This window comes from Grammomys surdaster, unplaced genomic scaffold (assembly GCF_004785775.1).
Source record: "Grammomys surdaster isolate TR1022 unplaced genomic scaffold, NIH_TR_1.0 196, whole genome shotgun sequence".
Classification (NCBI taxonomy): Eukaryota; Metazoa; Chordata; class Mammalia; order Rodentia; family Muridae; genus Grammomys; species Grammomys surdaster.
The window spans coordinates 5764104-5784206 of NW_021604641.1; the positions used below are offsets into that span (position 1 = coordinate 5764104).

Here is a 20103-nt window from a genome sequence, read left to right on the forward strand (position 1 = left end):
TTGCTGTGAAAATTATATAGACACAGAGCATACACACAAATGAATATATATCACTTTTCATTCATTAATCTGATTGCATTGGTATTGAGCATGGGTTTGTTTGCTATTTAACTATTATGAGTAATTCTGTAATATTTCTGTCATATAAAATCATACTGGGAAACAGTCAAAACCTATATATCTGGGTAATATGATAGACCTATTTTCAGTTTCTTGGGAAAACTTACAGATTTTTGCAGAAATTGACAGGTTTTATGTTCACCAGCAGTGTACATACAGCCCTTCCTTATTGTTCTAGTTATATTATTGAGTACATTTCTAATTGTTAAGATGTGATATATTGATTGTTTCAGTCTGTCTTGATTTGTTTTAACTTGGCTCATAAGATTAGAATTTTTACATTCCATGTATTAATCTTCTGTCAACTGTATAGATAGAAAAGATTTTCTCACAGGCTATATGTATTCTTTCTTATATTAAATATTCCCTTATCTGTACACAAGCCTTTTAAAATTTCATACAGATAATATGGAGAAACGGCTCAGTGCCTAAGAGCACATCCTTTTCAAGAACAAGAGTCTGTTTCTAGCACGTACATGTTTAACGTGCCCATTAGCTCTGGAGAATCTGATGCTCTCTTCTATCCTCTAAGGACATCCATTCCCATATGACATATACACACATAAGTACAAATAAGTCTTCTAAAGAGAACCCATTGGATGTGTATATATACATTGAAAAATATATAGTAAATATGAATGATATAAAAACCAAAGCCATATTTGTATGAGAATATGTGGAAAATATAATTATAAAAGTATGTGGAATTGAAGGGTACAAATAGAAATATCATTCAAATACCAGTTAAAGCAAGATGGTAGTTAAAGAAATATGGTAGGGTAGAATTCAGACTAAGTAGATTTACAGGGTTTTTGTAACTTAAATTAAAATAACCGTCTTCAATGTGATTACAGAAAACATGTATTTAAGACTAGATTTAATAAAGATAGTTAAGTAGAATAAAAAGGTTATTATTTAAATTTATGATCTCCAGTAGATATTTTACTATTCTTCTGTTTATCATTTGCTAAAACAATTAAATCATATTCAGGCTATATTAATATAATTTAATAATCAACATAAACATATCAACATAATTTACTGACATTTGTGCAAAGCCCAAAACAACAGCAAAATCCCACAGATACAAGCATGCATAGAAAATTATTGAAAATAAATTCTTTAAGGTTTTATTTTCATTTTATTTTTCTGTATGTGTGTTTAGCCTACAACTATATCTATATACCGTAATCACAAAATACACATATAGACCAGAAAAGGGTGACCAATTATGTAAGATTAGCATTGTAGATGGTTAATGGCAGATTTCTGGTTCTGAAGATCGAACTTGGAGTATTTGGAAGATGAACAAATTCTCCTAACTGATGAATCATCTTTCCAGCCCAATAAATAAATTAATTTTAAATCATGAGGATCATATTGCTGGTTTTTGAGATTTTTACATGAGCAACTGTGGTTTGAAAACCCATCCCTATGCCTATATTTTGGATTGTTTTATCTACTTTTTCTTCTAATAGTTTCAAAGTCTCATAAGTTAATTTTTCATTGGTTTATAAATATTTGTATAAATAACTTGTTTCACTCTTCTCCAGAAAGAGTTGTAATTTTCTCAGAATTATTTGTTATAAAGCTGTATTATTCTAATATCTTTTACATCTTTATCAGATATCAGAGAACAGTAGATTTATGGACTTTGATCTGGATCCTCTATTGTATTCTACTAATCTTCATCTTGGATTTCAATCCAGTACCATGGTATAGTTTTGTTTCACTTTGCTGTTACTATAGCTCTGCAGTGTTGCTTGAATTCAAGTATGGAGATAATTCAGCTCTGTGTTTTGCTCAGGATTCCTTTAGATATTTGGTGTATGTTGTGCTTTCCAGAGAATTTTCAAATTCTGAATTTATGTCTGGGAAAAAATAGTTTTGGAGTTTTATGCTTACTTCCAATGAGTCTATAGATTTTATTTTGTCACTTAATCATTTGCAAAATATTAATTCTAGCAATTAATGTACATGGGAAATCTTTCCATCATCTAATGTCTTCTTCTGTTTCAGTCATCAATTTTACATTTTTCATTGTAAAGTTTGTTTGCTTCTTTTGAAAAGGATATTCATTTCAAGGTATTTTTTATTGTATGTTTTATTTACATTTCATATATTATCCCCTTACCCCATTCCTCCCGCCCACCCCCGCTGCCTAGGAACCCCCTATCCCCTCATCCCTCCTTCTGCTTCTCTGTGGATGTACCCCTACCTACCCCATCACTCCTACCTCCCCACCCTCAAATTCCCACCCACTGGGGCATCCAGCTTTCATGAGACCAAGGATCTCTTCTCCACCTATGCCAGACAGGGCCATCCTCCCTTACATATACAGCTGGAGCCATGAATCCCTCCCTAAGTACTCCATTGTTTTGAAAAGAAACAAAGGTATGTTTTGGGCTCACAATTTCCAAGATATCTGAGGTTTCAGCCCATTGTTTAGGGTCTGTGTCAAGACTGAGGCAAATTCAAAATCACTGTTGTCTGCTCTACAATCAGTTCCAACACTTAAAGTCTCCTCTATTATTCATCCTATGACCTTAAAACAAATGCTATATTAATAATATTTTATACCTCACACAGTGGTTAATGATATACACAAAAACTGTGATTCTACTTTATTCAGACCTAAAGTGTCTTCAAAATGGTCATGCTAAAAGATTAGTCACCAGCTGTACCTCTATTAGGGTAAAACCTCAAGGGAGTGAGGTCTGGTGGGTTAGAGTGAGATCATTGAATGTATGGTCTTAAAGAAGATATTCCAACCCTTTTAGAGTTCACTTTTCCCCATAAAAAGCATTGTATTCAGCAACCTTTCAATTTTTCAATAATAATTGCTATATACAATCTTCTTTAAAAGACTGACATCTTTTATCACTGTCTCTATATTGTAATTATCCTGGAGAGAATCTGTGGATTGACCTTTTTAACCTCATGATTAAATGATTTAGGACATTATAATTTCTTACACTCTTCTATACTTACTAGATTCATTACCCTGACATCATCTGCAGTTAGTCCTAATTTGAGATGAAGTTGAAGTTAAAAGGTACCATCAGTAAAAGTCTCTAATGAAGTATTAAAGAAATTAGAAATTATAGAAACAATGTTACTTTTCCATGTGGAAGAATAAGTTCTAGGACAAGTTTTGTTTTCCTACTAGCCTTTTAATTGCAGTCTAAGCTGGGGACCAGTGAGATAGCTACTTGAATATTAACTGGGTTTTTAAAAACTACTTTCTTAGTCTTTTCTTTTTCATAAAATAATTATACATGGCATTGCAGGTTAATAATCTATGACTTTGGAGAGTTCAGATATTCAATATCAAATTGCTTATTTGTAAAACATATTTCTCATTTAATTGTGATAATTTTAGAGCTTAAACTGAAACTAAACAAAGTTAATATTGTTACATATATTAAATGTCTGGTTTCATAGCATTCTGCTGTGAATATGTAGCACAATTTTCTTATCTATTTATTTGTCTAGGGCTGAATATTTAGGTTATTTTAGATTCTAGCCATTGTGATTAGAGCTGCAATGAATATGCCTAAGAAAGAATCTATATAATAGGATGTTGAATATTTTGAGCATATGCTAAAGAGTAACATAGAGGATTTTTTTATTTTTGGATTTTTGGAGACAGTGGCTAAACTAGTTGGCAATCTCACTAAAGTACATGAAGTTCTCTTTTTCTTCATGCCCCTTCCAACATTTCTTGGAGTTTGTTGTGTTGATCTTTGACATTTTGGTTAGGGTATAATTAATTCTCCACGTGTTTTGAGTTGTATTTCTCTTATTGCTGTGGAAAATACTTTTAGAAATATATTTTAACTATATTTTTCTCCTTTGACTATTGTCTGTTTAGGTCTTTGGTACATTTTTTTAAATAAGTTTTCTTATTATTTTATTTTAATTATTTGTTTGTCCATGCCAGCTCAGTCAGTCAACAGGGTCTTAAAGGAGCAAATGCAGATTAAGAAAGAAAAGACAATTAGACAACATTATTGTATGACTCCAGCAAACGCTGAAACAGGAGCAGGGTGTGAGGAGGGTAGGAAGGAGAGCAGACCAGTCTGCTTTTATATCATTGTAGGTGTGTGTAAAGAATATGGCCAGTTCTAAATCATTTTAAAAGGTAGTCAAGGAACAAACAAGGTGAAAAAAAAGTAATCAAGGAACAAACAAGGCATAACAAGGGTCTCATGGTATTCAAAGACTTATCAAGATGATCAAGAACTTTAGCCTACTTCCTTGTCCTAAACCAATGTCAAATTTGTGCCTGAGACTTCTTCCTTGTCCTAGACCAGTCAAATTCTTGCCAATATCCTTGAAGCAACACCAAGAGCTCTCCACCTTTGTTTGCAATTCTGTTCATCAATGCCATTAGGGAGATTTTGTTTTGTTTTTACTTTTATTAGCCACATGGAAAATAAGATCATTTGTAAAATCAGAAAATGGGATACTGAAAATGGTAAAAGTAATCCAATTACATGCATAACAACTACACATAATAAAATTATAGGAAATATCAATCACTGCAGGAATTATTGAAATTAGTATGTTTTTACAGCTGTACTTGTAAGATTATTGCTGCTAACAGTTACAGGTCACTTTATAATACTCATGTTGAATTTACTCCTATAGTACTAGTTTAACTATGTATTTGTTTTAATATTATTCCTGCTAATTAAATGAGTATTGATAAAATTATTAGCCAACAGGTGTGATAATGTGAAGACTGATGGAGTTAATAACTTTGAGTAATTTGGAAAATGTCTTCATTTCGTAAGATTTACCAGCTGGAGATAAATATGGTTTGAGTCACCGCATTATCTTGTTTTGTCAAAGTTTTAGCCAGATTTTCTTATGATATTGTGTTCAAATTTTTCAATATACACTATGACTAATTCTCTACTTTTGAGAAATCTGAAACTGTAGTTATATTAATTACATTGAGCATTTTTGACATACAATTGAAGTATGAATATGGGAGGGCAATGGAGATGTGGGAATTATATGACTACGAGTACAGTATAATTTCATTGTGCAATTCTTTTTTCCAAACATGTTTTGTAAGATGAGGAATAAAACCATAATTGTCATTGGCAGTAAATAAATATATATGTATGCAAACAATTGATACTTACAAGTCAGAATATTCAGCAAGCAACCATGTTACTAATAAACTAATAGGGGTTTCTTAGATCCGCAAAAGCCATTTCAAAGAAGTGTTTTGTTTGAACTGCTTAGGGTTCATTTTTTTAAAATATTTTTTATTTTCTGTAATTTATAGAATAGTTGTGCTTCTAAAGGGGCTGATATATATATTAAACTCTAATCATTGTAGCTATTTCCTTTCAAGAATTAGAACAGTTATAATGGGAATATATTTATGTTCTGTGTAGGCTCTAAGAATTGATGAAGGACTTAGTAAGCTTTCAGGATGTTCTCATTGTTCCAGGCATGCAACATCTAGATGGAATCCTGTGATGACCTTCGGTAAAGCATTCTCAAAATCATGAGATAATAATCATGCATAATGCCATATTTCCCATGTTTTCCATAGAGCATGGCCTTGCTCTGCTTTGAGGAAATATGGGAGATGGTTGAGTTGCCATTGTTCCTTCATTAAGGAGAACTTGAAACTTCACTCTTATGCTTCCACTTCATATAAATATATTAACTTCAAAATTGTTTCCTAAAGTTTATCTGGTGTCAAAATGATCTATAATTGAATATATTTCTAGAGAGCAAACCAATAGGCAAAATAATAAAATTCACAGTCTTCATGACTTTGCATGACTATATTTATTTTTAATCCATGCAAGTTGCTTCAATCTGCAAAGCTATGTTTCAGAGTAATCTGTGTCCATGAAAGTATCAGAAAAGTGAAATAAATTGACATAATATATTTGAATATTGATCAAATAAACCTACAATTATTTTAGGGAACAGCAGCATATGCCTACTGATACCATACCCACAAAGGAAACAATGGATGTTTCCAATTATCTCAGAGTAGTTTGTAGTCCAAAGACAATTTCTGTATTTAGAATGTCTTTTTTACCCCTCTTATCAGGATTGTTTTATAAAGCTTTTTTCTGAATTGCCAGAGAAGCAATACAAACAATACAATATGTTATATATTGTTACATTGCATTAATATTTCTAAGTAGAAATGAAAGACCAATTAGATTATCTCAATTTCTATTTTTCTACATAAATTAAGAATATTGATTATGCGATTGTGTCTTTTTTATCTGACACTTCATGAGAAAATATAAGGAGTGAGGGAATATGTAATTAATTCTCAGGAAATTAAGAAAATAGTTCTTTGTACATCACTTAGATACTAAGTTAACCTTTGTTTTGATGTATATATGGTCTATTTTATATGGTATGTGACATTAAGAAAAGAAATAATGATCAAGGGTAAAGATATGCTTTGTCCAAAATAAATGATAAAAAGTGAATTGAGGCTGTAAACTCACAGGACTTGATAAAATGGCATATTTAAAACCTTGGAATGCTTAAGCAGACTCTTTAAAAGGAATTCAGTCCTTGACTGTTCATATAAGTGTAAAATATTTAAATCTAGGAGGAGTCAAAACATGCCATATAAGGTTAGATAAGTAAAATTCATATCAAGCAACAGTCATAAAAAATTTAAGATCTAAAAGTGACTATGTGTTTGTATTTTATTCAGAAAAGCAAATTTTAGGGCCTTTTCACTTCATCTTTCTCATTCAGAATATATTTTCAGTATATTCCTCAAGCCCCTGAGGCTAGATATACACTTTACTTAAATTATATATAGTATTCTAGATTATAATAAAAACACAACCATTAGACATAGTTATGGGCTACATTGTACTCATTTCATTCTTAATGACCACATTAAAAAACAAGTCTCAATAAGGATGTACTTATTAACCTCCTCAAATATTCATCATATAAAAATTCTTTCTATAACTTCGCAAATTATATTTTACATTAAGTAGTTATATACTACTTCTCTCAGTAGTAGCATTGTCCAATATCTCCCAAAATTTTCCTTCTGTTCTCCAGTTTTTCTGCTGGAATTTTTTTCTTAATTTATATGTAATCAACTTAAAAAAAAATCTTGCATGAGTAAGATCATGTGATTATTGCCTTTCTGTGCCTGATATATTCTACCTAATATTATCATCTCCAGTTCCAGTTGTCACAAAAACAGGATTTAATTTCTTATTGCTAAATACAAGGCTATAAGTTTTTAGTTGGTAAGCAACTCTTATAAAGAGTGAAAATATGTTCATATAATTGTTTAACAAATAATTTCTCAGGTTTTTATTACAATATCTAGTTGGCATACTGAGCAAGATAAATATTTTATATAAAATTACCTCAGTTTAAAATATTTAAATGCATACTTCTGCACATTCTACTGTACTATGTGTGTATAATATGAAAATACTCAGGCAAATTTTTTGTACAAGTACATTTTATAAGAATATTTAAATCAACTGAAGCTTAGGTAAAAAAATGTGTGCGTGTGTGTGTGTGTGTGTGTGCGCGCGCGTGCGTGTGTGTGTGTGTAGTATTATAATAAATCCAATTTTAAAGGCTGTGTGTTTAATAAAGGACTTCTTATTGACTGTATTTTGAGGAGAATATACCAAATTATACAGATAGCAGTTTTTTTTTCAAACTGTAGTTCCTTAACCAGCAAAATTAACATTTATCTTTATTATTAGCAATAAAGAACAGAATAATGCCATTTGCAGGAAAATATATCATGTTAAAGGAAATATATGTAGAATTAAGATTTAAAGGAAAAAAAAAACATGAATGTAAAGTGGGAGTATTTAAGAAGAAAAAAGGCAAGTAGAACAGACTGGAGCCAAAAGAGGGTAAACAAAGATAAAGATGATGTTATTCACATATGTACAAGTTGTACAATGAAACCCCACCTTGGATATAATCAACATAAAATACTAAATTCATGTATTTTAAAGTGTATAAAGTCATTTCCACCTAACATACCGTTAACCAGTAACTCTGGAGTAGAATTTCAAGGATTTTTAAAAGCCCTTAAGTTTAAGAGCTCACTTTGAGGCAAAAGTGTTTTAAGTCTTTTAAATGCTCTCATAGGGAAGTTAGTAAGACTTCCTCAAGGAAGGAAAAGGTAAGTTAATTTATGTTCAGGACAATGCCGCCTCCATACTTCTTAGTGAATCTGACCTTATGATTAGTTTTCCAAAATTAGGTATTTTGAAAGTCCCAAAGTATGTCACATTTGCAAAATATGTGCAGTTAGGAATACCAGGGTCCAATCTCTTAGTCCTAGAAGTGTCTAAATTGTCTCTCATTAATCTGTGTAAAGCCTTGCCCTACTTCTCTTTGTTGAGCAGCCCTTTCTCCTTTGAGCATTGCCTTACATACTGCCTTTCCCGAGTTTCTTTTCATGGCAATTAATTTAAAAAATAGGACAACACCACCATACTATTAGCTGTTAGTGGTAAAGTGCTATGTGGTTCTTGAAACATGTTATTTGACTATTGATCAATGTAAGTGTATCTCTTTATTTGCTTCATTTATTTTGTAAATCTACGAGATAGTAAATTCTTTAAAGATAGGCAGAATATAGCACAATTATTCTTCACAGATATCTTGTATCATGCAGTTTTTTTTCTCTAACATGCTATAAGCCTTATTTATAGGTAAATTATTTAAAAATAATCTGAATAAACTAATATCAGGTTATCTAGTTCACCGTACCTTATTGTTGACTTATTTGAAGCTAACTATGTCAATATTTCAATGTATATATTATAATATTCTTACCTGGCATTTCTGTCATTCGTCAAATTCAAATACTAAGTTACGCATCTTGAAAAAAAAACATTTAATTAGAATTTGAATACATTGTATACAATGAGTTTTATAAAGAATAATCAGCAATCCAGTTGTTCCTTTTAATGACAAAAAATAAACCTTACAATTCTAATATCTCTCTAATTCTATGATTCTATATTATAAAATGAACTGGAAAGATACCTTGGGAATGATTATAATAATTATTTTACTAAAGTTTGCACAATAAATTATCTGTTTTTATTTTTCTTGTTTCTTCTTTAATAACTACATTCATTTTCTTCAAAGGGAAGTAATGCTTATTAATATTCATGTCTTTGGGAAAACATGTCAGTGGAAGGTATTCAATTTCAGTACAATATTGCTGTTACTGTGAGTCGGGATTAAGTAAGAATTGTAGTTAAGTGAATTATAGATGTGGCCTCTTCTACTTATACATCCTGGTACACTACTAAGAGCTGCAGTCATTATAATGAGTGACCCAATTAACTTAATTAAGATAACTTTTTGAGTGAAAACACTTAAGATTGTGCAGTTGTGAATAAAAATAAATTTGCTTTTCAGGGAGTTTGGCCGTTGGAAGGTAAATAACCTTGCAGTTGAAAGAAGAAATTTCCTTGGTTCTCCTCTGCCTCTTGCCCCTGAATTCTTCCGCAACATAAGGCTTTTGGGACGACGACCTACACTTCAGCAAATCACAGAAAATCTTATCAAGAAATATGGGACTCATTTCCTGCTGTCAGCTACTCTGGGAGGTAAGAGAGTTTGAAACTGTCTGTGCTTATGTTTGCCTGAAAATAAAATTGTATATTCACTGCAGAGGGGCATTTAATCCATATCTCTGATGTAAATGACCTTTATTATCAAAAATGTAGATGAAGAGATCAGTTAATACCTTCTAATATACACTCATTTGAATGATGAGGAAATCACTTGTTAGCTTCCTAAAAACTGCTTAGAGATCCAATATACATAAACTGTATGTATAGATGTGACAATCTATCATACAAATTGATATGGTAAATTATATTTTAAAAATAAACAGCTTCAATACAGGTGAGGGGCATCATTTCTGGTAACAGAAAAAAATATAATTTCCTGGAGTATGTGGTAAATTTCTGCAATATTTTAAAAGCTGCTGTTTTAGCAGTCTACACTTGACCTATGACTTCAGAAAGGAGAAAAATATAAAAGTAGATTACTAATCTTAAAAATTAAGATATTCACTTCTTTCTTAGGTTAGTGAGATTAAGAAACCTATCATTAAGGATAGTTAAACATGAGTTTTAGCACTGTAATTATGATTTAGCTGTTTGAATGATCCTCAAGGATGTTTAAGGAGATATAATTAAGAAACAAACTATGACATTTTTAATAAAATGTTTTTTTCAATTATGTGGTACTTTCCACATGTTCTTAATATTACAAAAAATGTATGCTTTAGAAATTGGTATTTCTGTTTCTATTATGAGACTGGTTGTAGAATTTGGATAAAGAAGCTAAGGGAAGAATATGTCCTTTCTTTTCTCCATGAATTCACAAAAGGTGACTGTGCTGATATTGTCAATGCTGTAAAGACTGCTTCTTCACGGGTCTCAGCACAGTAGGATAAGTCTTTTCTTGTTGTTGTTGTTGTTGTTGTTGTTGTTGTTGTTGTTGTTCTTGGGCACCAAATCCAGTCTGTCAGAAATTCAGTCAGTTAGTTATTTCAGAATATATCCTCTAAGAAACTCTGCCTTCACCGTGTAGGTGTAATACATACAGCAAATCATCGCATAGATGAAAGTCTCTAAAATTTATCATAGGAGTCTTCTGTGGTTCATTCTTCATCCAGTATATTTGAAAACCTGAGACAATATATGATCCCTGTTTTAGTGGGAGTTACAAAGTTGGCACCCACCATAAAATAAAATCTTGCTGTAGTTTATAAATCCCAAATTACAGATCAAGTGCTAGATTTCATCTCAAACATTATGTGTGACTCTTCTTAATATATTTTTAACTCCATTGCCTTTTAATTTACTACTTAAATCTAAGTATCTCAGATGCCAACTGAGATACCCAGTGTCAGTGTCAACTGAGAACACAGTAAACCTTGCTAATCTGTTCTATATTATTATCATTTTCCCTTGTTCATAGAATTTATACTGATTCAAAAATACTTGGTTTATTTGTTGATATTTTATGAACTCTGTCATGCATATTTTAAAAAATGGTCATCATTTCTCGCTGTGGTTATAATAGTTTTTTGCTATAAGGTAGGCTTTTGTTAAACTAATTGTTCATTACATAACTAAATGGAATTATACCAGAAGTCCAACATTGTACAGTTTTTTGAAAAATATAAATCTTAGTGATGATTATAGAGGATACCGGAATTCTAAAGAACTAATGAAATGAAAGGAAAAAATCTAAAATGGGTGAACTTTACAAAAATTATTAATGAAAGAGAATCAGGGTTCTGGCAAAGGGAAAATATGTAAAGCAAGGATAAACAGGGAAGGGCTAGAGACTTCTCGATGTCAGTCTATTGTGTCATGTCATGACACTAAAAGTGCAGATGTAGGTGGTGGACACAAATAACAAGCTATTGGAACTGCATGTAGCTCCCTCAACTCCTAGGTGAGTAATAAAAAAATAACAGAGACAAATATGTGCCAAGTTCCATCTGTCTCCCCTTTAAACTGTCAGAATTCATTAACATTTCTTTATTAATCTCCATGATTTTTGTATTTATGTTATAGTTAGGAAAAGAACAGCACCTATATAGACATCATATTGAGACTTTTTCAAATGTTTGTCAATTCCTTTAATATAGCATATACTTCAATTTCAATATTGCATTTACATTTCTTACATTATACATATGTGTGTGTGTGTGTGTAAAATGATACAATGCTACAACAGTTATGATTTTCTGTAATCTGTGTCTATTATGCTTTGTAATATCAAAAATTAAAATGTAATAAAATCAGAAGTGTGAAAATAACATTATTTCTCTAGCTTCTTCTTTTCAGAAGTTGAATATTTCAAGACATACGTAAGGCTTCCTTACTCCTTTAGCAGCAAAGCAGAGTAGCAAGAATAATTTCTATATATAAAATAAGATTTACATGTAGGGGAAACAGTAGCACATGTGGCTCCCATAGATAATAATCATTAATGTGTTATTCAAATTTTGTTGATTTTTTCCTTAATCATTTCATTAATTTTATAATATGAATCATACATTTAGTTTTTTGTTTCTGTTTTCTTTTATTGTTTTTGTTTTGGTTGTGGTTGCTCCTGCTGATAGTGAAATTAGTCATTTATAAATGGTATTTAAACTGTTCATGGGATTAAACTACATTTGGGGTGGACTGTTAGTGATACTGTGATAATACAGTGTATAGGGACTTAAATATTTACATACTTATATACTATATCTTACACAAAATTTTTGAAAGAACATTAAAAATTATTAATACCAATTGGACTGATTAAGTTAAATTGTATCATTCAACATCAATGTTGCCTATTATAAAATGTTAGAGAAAGCATTTCTAGAATATTCTTACTGTTTAAATCAAATTAAGACTCAATGACAGGGTACCAATGTCTGTGGCATTGTTAACCTATGTGGAAAAAAATATTAGAAACTGTATGGTATCATAAAAAAAGCCATAACAAAATTTTAAAGCCATGTTGATATTTTGAACACTAGAACAATAAGCAGGAAGTGATATATATTTCTGATTCAAAATGCATTTCAAAGCTGCGGTAGTTCCTTTTCCTCCCACAATTGTATGTGCTTAATTTATGTGTAAGTCATCTTCCTGAATTCTCTTAAGCTGCCTGAATTGAATTCAATATTCCAACTTTCTGATCATGGAATAACACTTGAATTTAAAGGTCATAGCCTTTTCTATTACAATGATATTTTTTCCCCTAAGTGTGACCTGCAAACACTTTCACGCTCTCCATGAGATAAAGTTAGTAATTGATCACAGATAAGCAAAATTACTAAATAGGTTAAACATATACACTACCTTTACTTAGGGAATGAACTCTGACAAACAGACAAAATTTAAATTGTAGCTATTACAATTAAAGTAGCCCTGTCTTGTTTCTCTCACTGTTCATTTGTTTCATGTCTTACCTGATAAAGCATGAAACTATTATATTCTGTTTTTAAGAAAAGATGAGATTCACAATAAAATTTAAATATTCCCTATACCTTTCCTTCTCATTTTCTCTCTTGTCCTTTCTAAAATACTCAGAATAATTAAAACATCAGCACCGCACGTCCTAGAGATGTCATTCACCACCCACCCACCCCATCCTCTCCTGCCACCAGTTTCCTTTCACTCCTAACCTCTCTCTAAAGCTAAGGCCAGGGATAGGGAGGCTCCAGGGAGTATAGTATATGGTGGTTACTCTTGTTGAGAGCATAGGGGGAGATTGAGCCTGAAGTGACCATCTCCTTCAGACAGGCAGAAACCCCCCCCCCCAATGGAGCGTTAAGGACACCAACCTACACACAAAACATTTGACACAATTTTTACCTGCCTACAGAAAGTACAGAGACAAAATTGAAACAGAGACTTAAAGAATGGCCAATCAATGACTAGCCCAACTTGTGACCAATACCATGGACAAAACTCACACTATTAATGATACTCTGTTATGCTTGCAGACCGGAGCCTAGCATAACTGTCTTCTGAGAGGCTCCACCAAGAAGCTGACCATAACAGAAGCAGAGACCCACAACTAAAAATTAGGTAGATCTCTCAAAGTCTTGTAGAAGACTCGGGGAAAGGATTCGGGTACCCTGAGGGGATTGGGACTTCAAAAGAAGTCCAACAGTGACAACTAACCTACATCCTTGAATGTTCCCAGTGACTGAAACACCAACCAAAGAGTATATATGGGCTGGACCTAGGCCCTGAACACATACAGCAGATGTGCAGCTTGGTCTTCATGCAGTTTTCCCTACAACTACAATCAGGGATGCCACTGAATCTGTGGCTTGCCTGTGGATTCTGTTTTCCTACCTGTGCTGCCTCAGTGAGAGAGGATGCGCTTAGCCCTGAAATATTATTATGTGTCAGGGTGGGTTGGTATCCAGGAGATATACATAGGAGTAGAGGAGGAGGAATGCATAGAAGGAGTGTATAAGAGAGAGGACTGGAAGGAGATAGGGGGTAGCTGAGAACAGGATACAAAAGGAGTAAATTAATCAATCAATAAAGAAAGAAAATGAAATTTAAGAAAGATGTTATTCCATGAATTAAAATATTTTATAATGAAAACTAGAAAAATATCAGCAAAATGAATACCCGTATACGAGCCTTCAATATTATTGATAAAGCTGTTGGTTGAATTTTCAACTATATAAAAATCTACTTCTGTATGTATCATTTTCCCTGTGTGTTTTATTTTTATTGCTTCCATATCGTTCATCAATGCTGAAATTCTACTTGCTGTTATTTTAGACAATGGTATCTAAATCCCACCACTGTTTAAATTTCTAATATAATTTTTCAATTTAAAGAATCCATCTGAAAAAAAATTTACACTACTTTGATATATTGATTTCCAGCTATTGAATAAATATCATAAATACTTTCTTATTAATTTCATGTAGTATGTAACAAATTAAGGATTAGGTGTGTATCCCTACAATGTATGTCTAAAGTACAATAACAAATAAAGAGGAAAAAATATATCCTTAAAATTACAGGGATTGATTTAACTAAAGAGGCAGTAATTTAAAGTATTATTAAAAGTGATTCCTGGTTTCAAGTACTCAAATATAATTAAAAAGTGTTATTATGAAAACATTTATTATTTTATAAAATTGCTACATCATATATGTAGAATCATTTTAAATATTTCTGATTAATATTTTCAGAATAAAATGATTTATTCAGCCAGTCATACTAGCATTGGAAAGATGCAGTTACTTCTACGTTCGCTACATCTTTCAAGAATTGAAAAAAATAACAGTTGGCTCTTCTTACAACCTCCCACCCTCACTTTCTGCTAAACTCAGGAGAGAATTTTGATGCTTGCTTCTGCTCCTCTTTCTACTTCCACCAAAAGCCTTTATTTCATTCTATTGCAATTTTATGAAGAGATTAAAGCAAAAGGAGTTCAGGAATATATATATACATATGCATATGTATATGTAATGTATATTACTGATTCTCTCTCTCTCTCTCTGTGTGTGTCTGTGTGTGTATGTGTGTGTGTGTGTTTGTGTGGGCTTGTACATGTAAATCTAAGTCTCATCAGGGACCAGAAGAGAGTGATCCTTCCTGATACCTGGTAGTATAAGCAGTTTTGAGTTGCCTGGCAGAGACTCTGGCAAAATCAGATCCTCAGTAAGAGCAAAAGGCCCTATTCATCACTACGCTATCTACCAGTTCCCTCCTCCCCCAACTCAATTACTTTCATAACAGATGTATTATTACTTGAATCATTTTTTTATCTTAGGAACAAAGAAATGTGTTGGTCTTTATTACTTCAAATACCTTCTAATAGTTTTTGTTTTCGGGGTGGTGCATAAAATAATTTCCAGTACAAACATCATTTGAATATACAGATTCAATAAAAGCCATAACTAAATATTTACCAGACAACACTATATTTTTATAAGTTTCAAGACTTATGATTTTTATCTAAAAGAAATTCTTGTGAGAACGAATTTTTGTTTACAATATTTCAAAACCTCATATTTTTTGCCTTTTACATTTTCAAAATTTTTATAATTTTATTTATTTACATTCCGTAAATTGTCCTCCTTCCTGGTGCCCCCTCCCTGAATTCATTATCTCATCTCCATGCCATGTCTTTTGCCTCTGAAGTTGTACTCTCTCACTCATCCCCTGACCTCACCACCACACCCAGCATCCCTTCTCCCTAAGGGATCCAGTTTCTACTAGATTAAGGGCTTCCTCTCCCACTGAGGGCAGACTTTTCTACCCTTGTGCCTTGGGGCCAGGACCCACCCCACCTGCATATACTTAGTTCCTTGGAGCTCTGAGGAGTTACCATTAGTTGACACTGTTGTTATTCCTATAGGGGTATAATCTCTTACACCCAGTACCTTTATTCTTTCCCCATCTCTTCCTTATGGGTTCCTGACCTCAATCTAATGGTTGGCTGTAAATATCTGCATTTGTCTCACTCAGCTGCTGGTAGACCCTTTCCAAGGATATCCATGTCAGGTTCCTATCTGACAGTACACTATGGCATTAGTAGCAGTGTCAGGGTTTGATGTATGCACATGTGTTGGATCTCAAGTTGAGGTGGTCTCTGAATGGATTTTCAGTCTCTGTTCCATTTTTGTTTATATTTTCCCTTTAGCCTGGGGCAGTTCTGGGTCAAAATTTTTTAAGATGGATGGGTGGTCTCCTGCCTCAACTGGGGACCATGTCTATATACTGGTGGTGGTCTCTTCAGGTTACATCTCCTTACTGATTGGCAGTAATCACCATTGAGTCCTGGTAGCTATTCCTATTCCAAGTCTCTGAGATTTTCTAGAGGGCTCAACTGCCCTCCACCACATACTTATAGTCTGTGAGTTTGATCATGGGTCTTCTGAACATTTGTCTAATATCCACTTCTCAGTGAGTATATTTCCATGCATGTCCTTTTGCATCTATGTTACCTCACTCAGGATGATATTTTCTAGTTCCATCCTTTTGCCTACAAAATGCATGATGTCTTTGTTTTTAATAGCTGAGTAGTATTCTATGGTGTAAATGAACCACATTTTCTGTATCCTTTCTTTCGTTGAGGGGCATCTGTCTTATTTCTAGCTTTTGGATCTTACAAAGAAGGTTGTTCGGAATATAGTAGAGCAGCTGTCCTTGTGATATGGTGGAGCATCTTTTGGGTATTCACTGATCTACTGGTGTAAAGCAACACCATGACCAATTCAAATATTATAATAGAAAACATTTAATTAGGCTTGCTTACAGTATCAGAGGTTTAATCTATTATCATCATGGTGGATTTAATATAAACTTGCATGCAGACACTGGAGCAGTGTCTACGAGTTACATTTTGACTCATAGACAGGGAGAGACTGTAAGTTTGTCATGAAATTTTGAAGCTGAACCCCAGTGACATATACTTCCTCCAATAACTCTATAGCTCCTAATTCTACTAATCTTTTCAAATACTGTCGTTCCTTAATTAAGCATTCAAATATTTGTGCCTATTGGGACCATTATTATTCAATCTATGACATGCTTATGTTTAAATTCAAAATTATATTAAAAATAAAAGAAAATATAATGGCTCTAAAAATAAGTAGAATAAAATTTGGTAGTTTGTGAATAGTATTTGCTGGTGGCTGTGAGTGTTATATGATGTTTTTCATTTTGGATGTTAAGTTGAAGAAGGCTTCTTTTTAAGAGGGAAAATGCAAGAGAGTAGGTATAACTTTTCTGCGCTTTTTAAGCCTTTCTACTGCATGATGACACACAGCTGTTTCACTTGACTCTGTTGATCAATGTGTTCTCCCTTTCAATACCACAAGAAGTGAACCATTTTCATATGCTGATTACAGATCTCAGCAATTGACCAATGAGCCACATATGCTTATTTTTCAACATAAAAAACAATAAATGATTGCAAAATAAAATGACATATAATGAAATATTCTCATTGATTTAACACCAGGATTCATGTAAAAGTTGAAGTCTTTTGTTTTGTTTTGTTTTGTTTTTAAGAAAAATTGATATTATAATTACAAAATTTCTCCTTTCTCCTATCCCGTTAAATACTACTACATATCCCTTCCATCAATCTTTAACCTGACATCTTTTTCACTATCATTATTTAATACATATAAATACATTCTGAAATCTAACCTCTTCAGTCCATACAGTGTTATTTGTAAGAAAGTTTTCAGAGCTGACCATTCAGTACTGAACAATCAATTGGTATGTTCTTACTTTAGGTATATGAATATTTTTTCTATTATGCATATACACCACATGTGTACTTTGTGACCCTGGAATCCAAATCTCTGAGGCTAGAATGAAAGAATTTTGTAAGTTGCTACATAGATTCTGAGAACTGAACGCAAGTCGTTGGAAGAGCATTAAATGCTGTTAACCACTTCCCATCTCTCCAGATCCTTCATTTACTTTTTTACTCTATTACCTTTTGTTCTAATTTCTTCAGAATATTGTTTCTAACCAAAATAATAATATATACACACAAAAATGAAAATTGATAAAGCCATGTAAGCAGTAAATAATATTAAATAATTTAATTTCTATTACTTTTTAAATTAACATAGGCTATTTGAATGTCAGAACACGAAAAGAATAAGCAAAATGACATAGCTCAGAAGTATACAAGGCTGACAGCTAATCACAGTGAAGCATATAAACCATGATTTGGTTTTGTTTTATATTTCTGTGTTTCACAGTGTCCATAAAAGCATTCTTCAATTTGTGCTGCTATTGTACACAAACCACCATAGAGCTTCAGTTGACGAACGCAGCTGCATGGTCTCCGTGTGGAATAATCACATCTTCTATCTGCTATCATTTGTCTGTTTGGTCTTCTAGCAGATTTGGAGAGCTGAAACACTTTCAAAACCACAGTCTCTGCTTGCCATGTGTTACTGTCTTTTGTAACTCATGTTTTGCTTACCCATAGCAGCAGTTTTAAGCATACACTTCTAAAACAGTTGTATAAATGAATCCTTGTGGGAAACTTTGAAGTTGAGAATGCAACCTTCATTGTCAAGTCTTGCTATAAGTTTCTCAAATAATTTTAAAAACCATAAAAAATGGTAGTCACTCATATTTTTAATATTAAAACAGATGCATTAGGTGAAAATGTTATTATTCTCTATAAAGATTGATGGTTCTTGAAAATAGAACATATTAATTGATCTGTATCATAAGCTGGTTAACACCACCTACATACTTGGTATATTATGAATAACAAATTAACACAGATTTTTTAAAAATAACTTATGTTTATAAATAAGCAGTCTCAGTTTGACTTAAGGAGATTTTAAAAAAATATATGAATAATATTCTATTTTAAATATAAGAAAGTCAATTTTCTTTTTTTTTTTAATTTATTTATTTTTGAACATGAAATGTTTTTTATAGCATGTTTTACAAGGGGAGGGGGTAAGAAAGTCAATTTTCAATGGGTCATTTTTAACAAAGTATTAGGCACCATTTTTTTAAAACCCTTTTAATCATACCAAATATTTTGAAACCAAAAATCTACTAGATAATAATACTGATATAGTCTATGTTCTTGTAATAAAAGATAATCAGTAGTATGAACAATATGAAAATATCAGTCTTTCTCATTCTTCATGAGATAAAATAAAATTAGGAAAAGAGAATAAAATATAATTTATTATACTTATATTTTCTTTGTCAAGGACTACTGATTATTGTTTAATGTTTCCAAAGACCTCAGAGAGGATATTAGCTCTCTTTTAGAACTTAGGGCACTGCAAACTTATGCAACTTTAATAAAATGAAAATCAACAAGGAGAGTATGGTAAATGATAAAAATTTATGCTTCATATGTAATAGAAATACCATGCATGCTGCTCTCATGATATCCATTATGTCGTATTATCCTTATAATTATTTATTTAAATTGGGCAAATTTAAATAAATATATTGAATTGCTAAACATATAAGTCGACTAAGGTATTTCATTTTTTTCTGATTGTATAATTTAGCTATTAATGATTTTATATTAGAAAAATATAAATTTGTGATTTATATACACACAGGTGATAAAAATAAATGTATAGCTCTCCTTTAGAAACAAAAGAAAGATGTTCTTGCTCATTCATTTCAGTCCCCCATTTTTCTATGCTCATCTTTGTTTGAATATACAGTATCCTGTAGGCCATCATGTGCAGTATATTTTGAGTCATTTTATTTAAAACAGCGATTACTATATCTAATTATGTGGGTTTTTTTTTAGGGAAGAGTCTAATGTTTGCTAAATATTCTTAATTCAGAGAACATTAGTGGAAAAAAAGGAAACAAACAACAAACTCATTAAGCAATAACTGTAAAACAAACTAAAAGCAAACCAAACAAAGCACATGCATATATTGTTTCTGTCATT

At 32.0% G+C, this 20103-nt stretch overlaps 1 protein-coding gene across 4 annotated transcripts in view; it reads left to right on the forward strand.

Annotated features, from left to right (window-relative positions):
- The window catches only part of Brinp3 (BMP/retinoic acid inducible neural specific 3), a 362612-nt gene that overhangs the window by 164466 nt on the left and 178043 nt on the right, over window positions 1–20103 (forward strand). For 3 of the 4 annotated variants that reach the window (XM_028769967.1, XM_028769965.1, XM_028769968.1), the window contains one exon: window positions 9550–9740. The exons of the other annotated variant lie outside the window; for it this stretch is intronic. In XM_028769967.1, the coding sequence (XP_028625800.1) occupies window positions 9550–9740 (191 nt within the window). The remainder of the gene's footprint in view (window positions 1–9549; window positions 9741–20103) is intronic. 4 annotated transcript variants of the gene reach the window in all.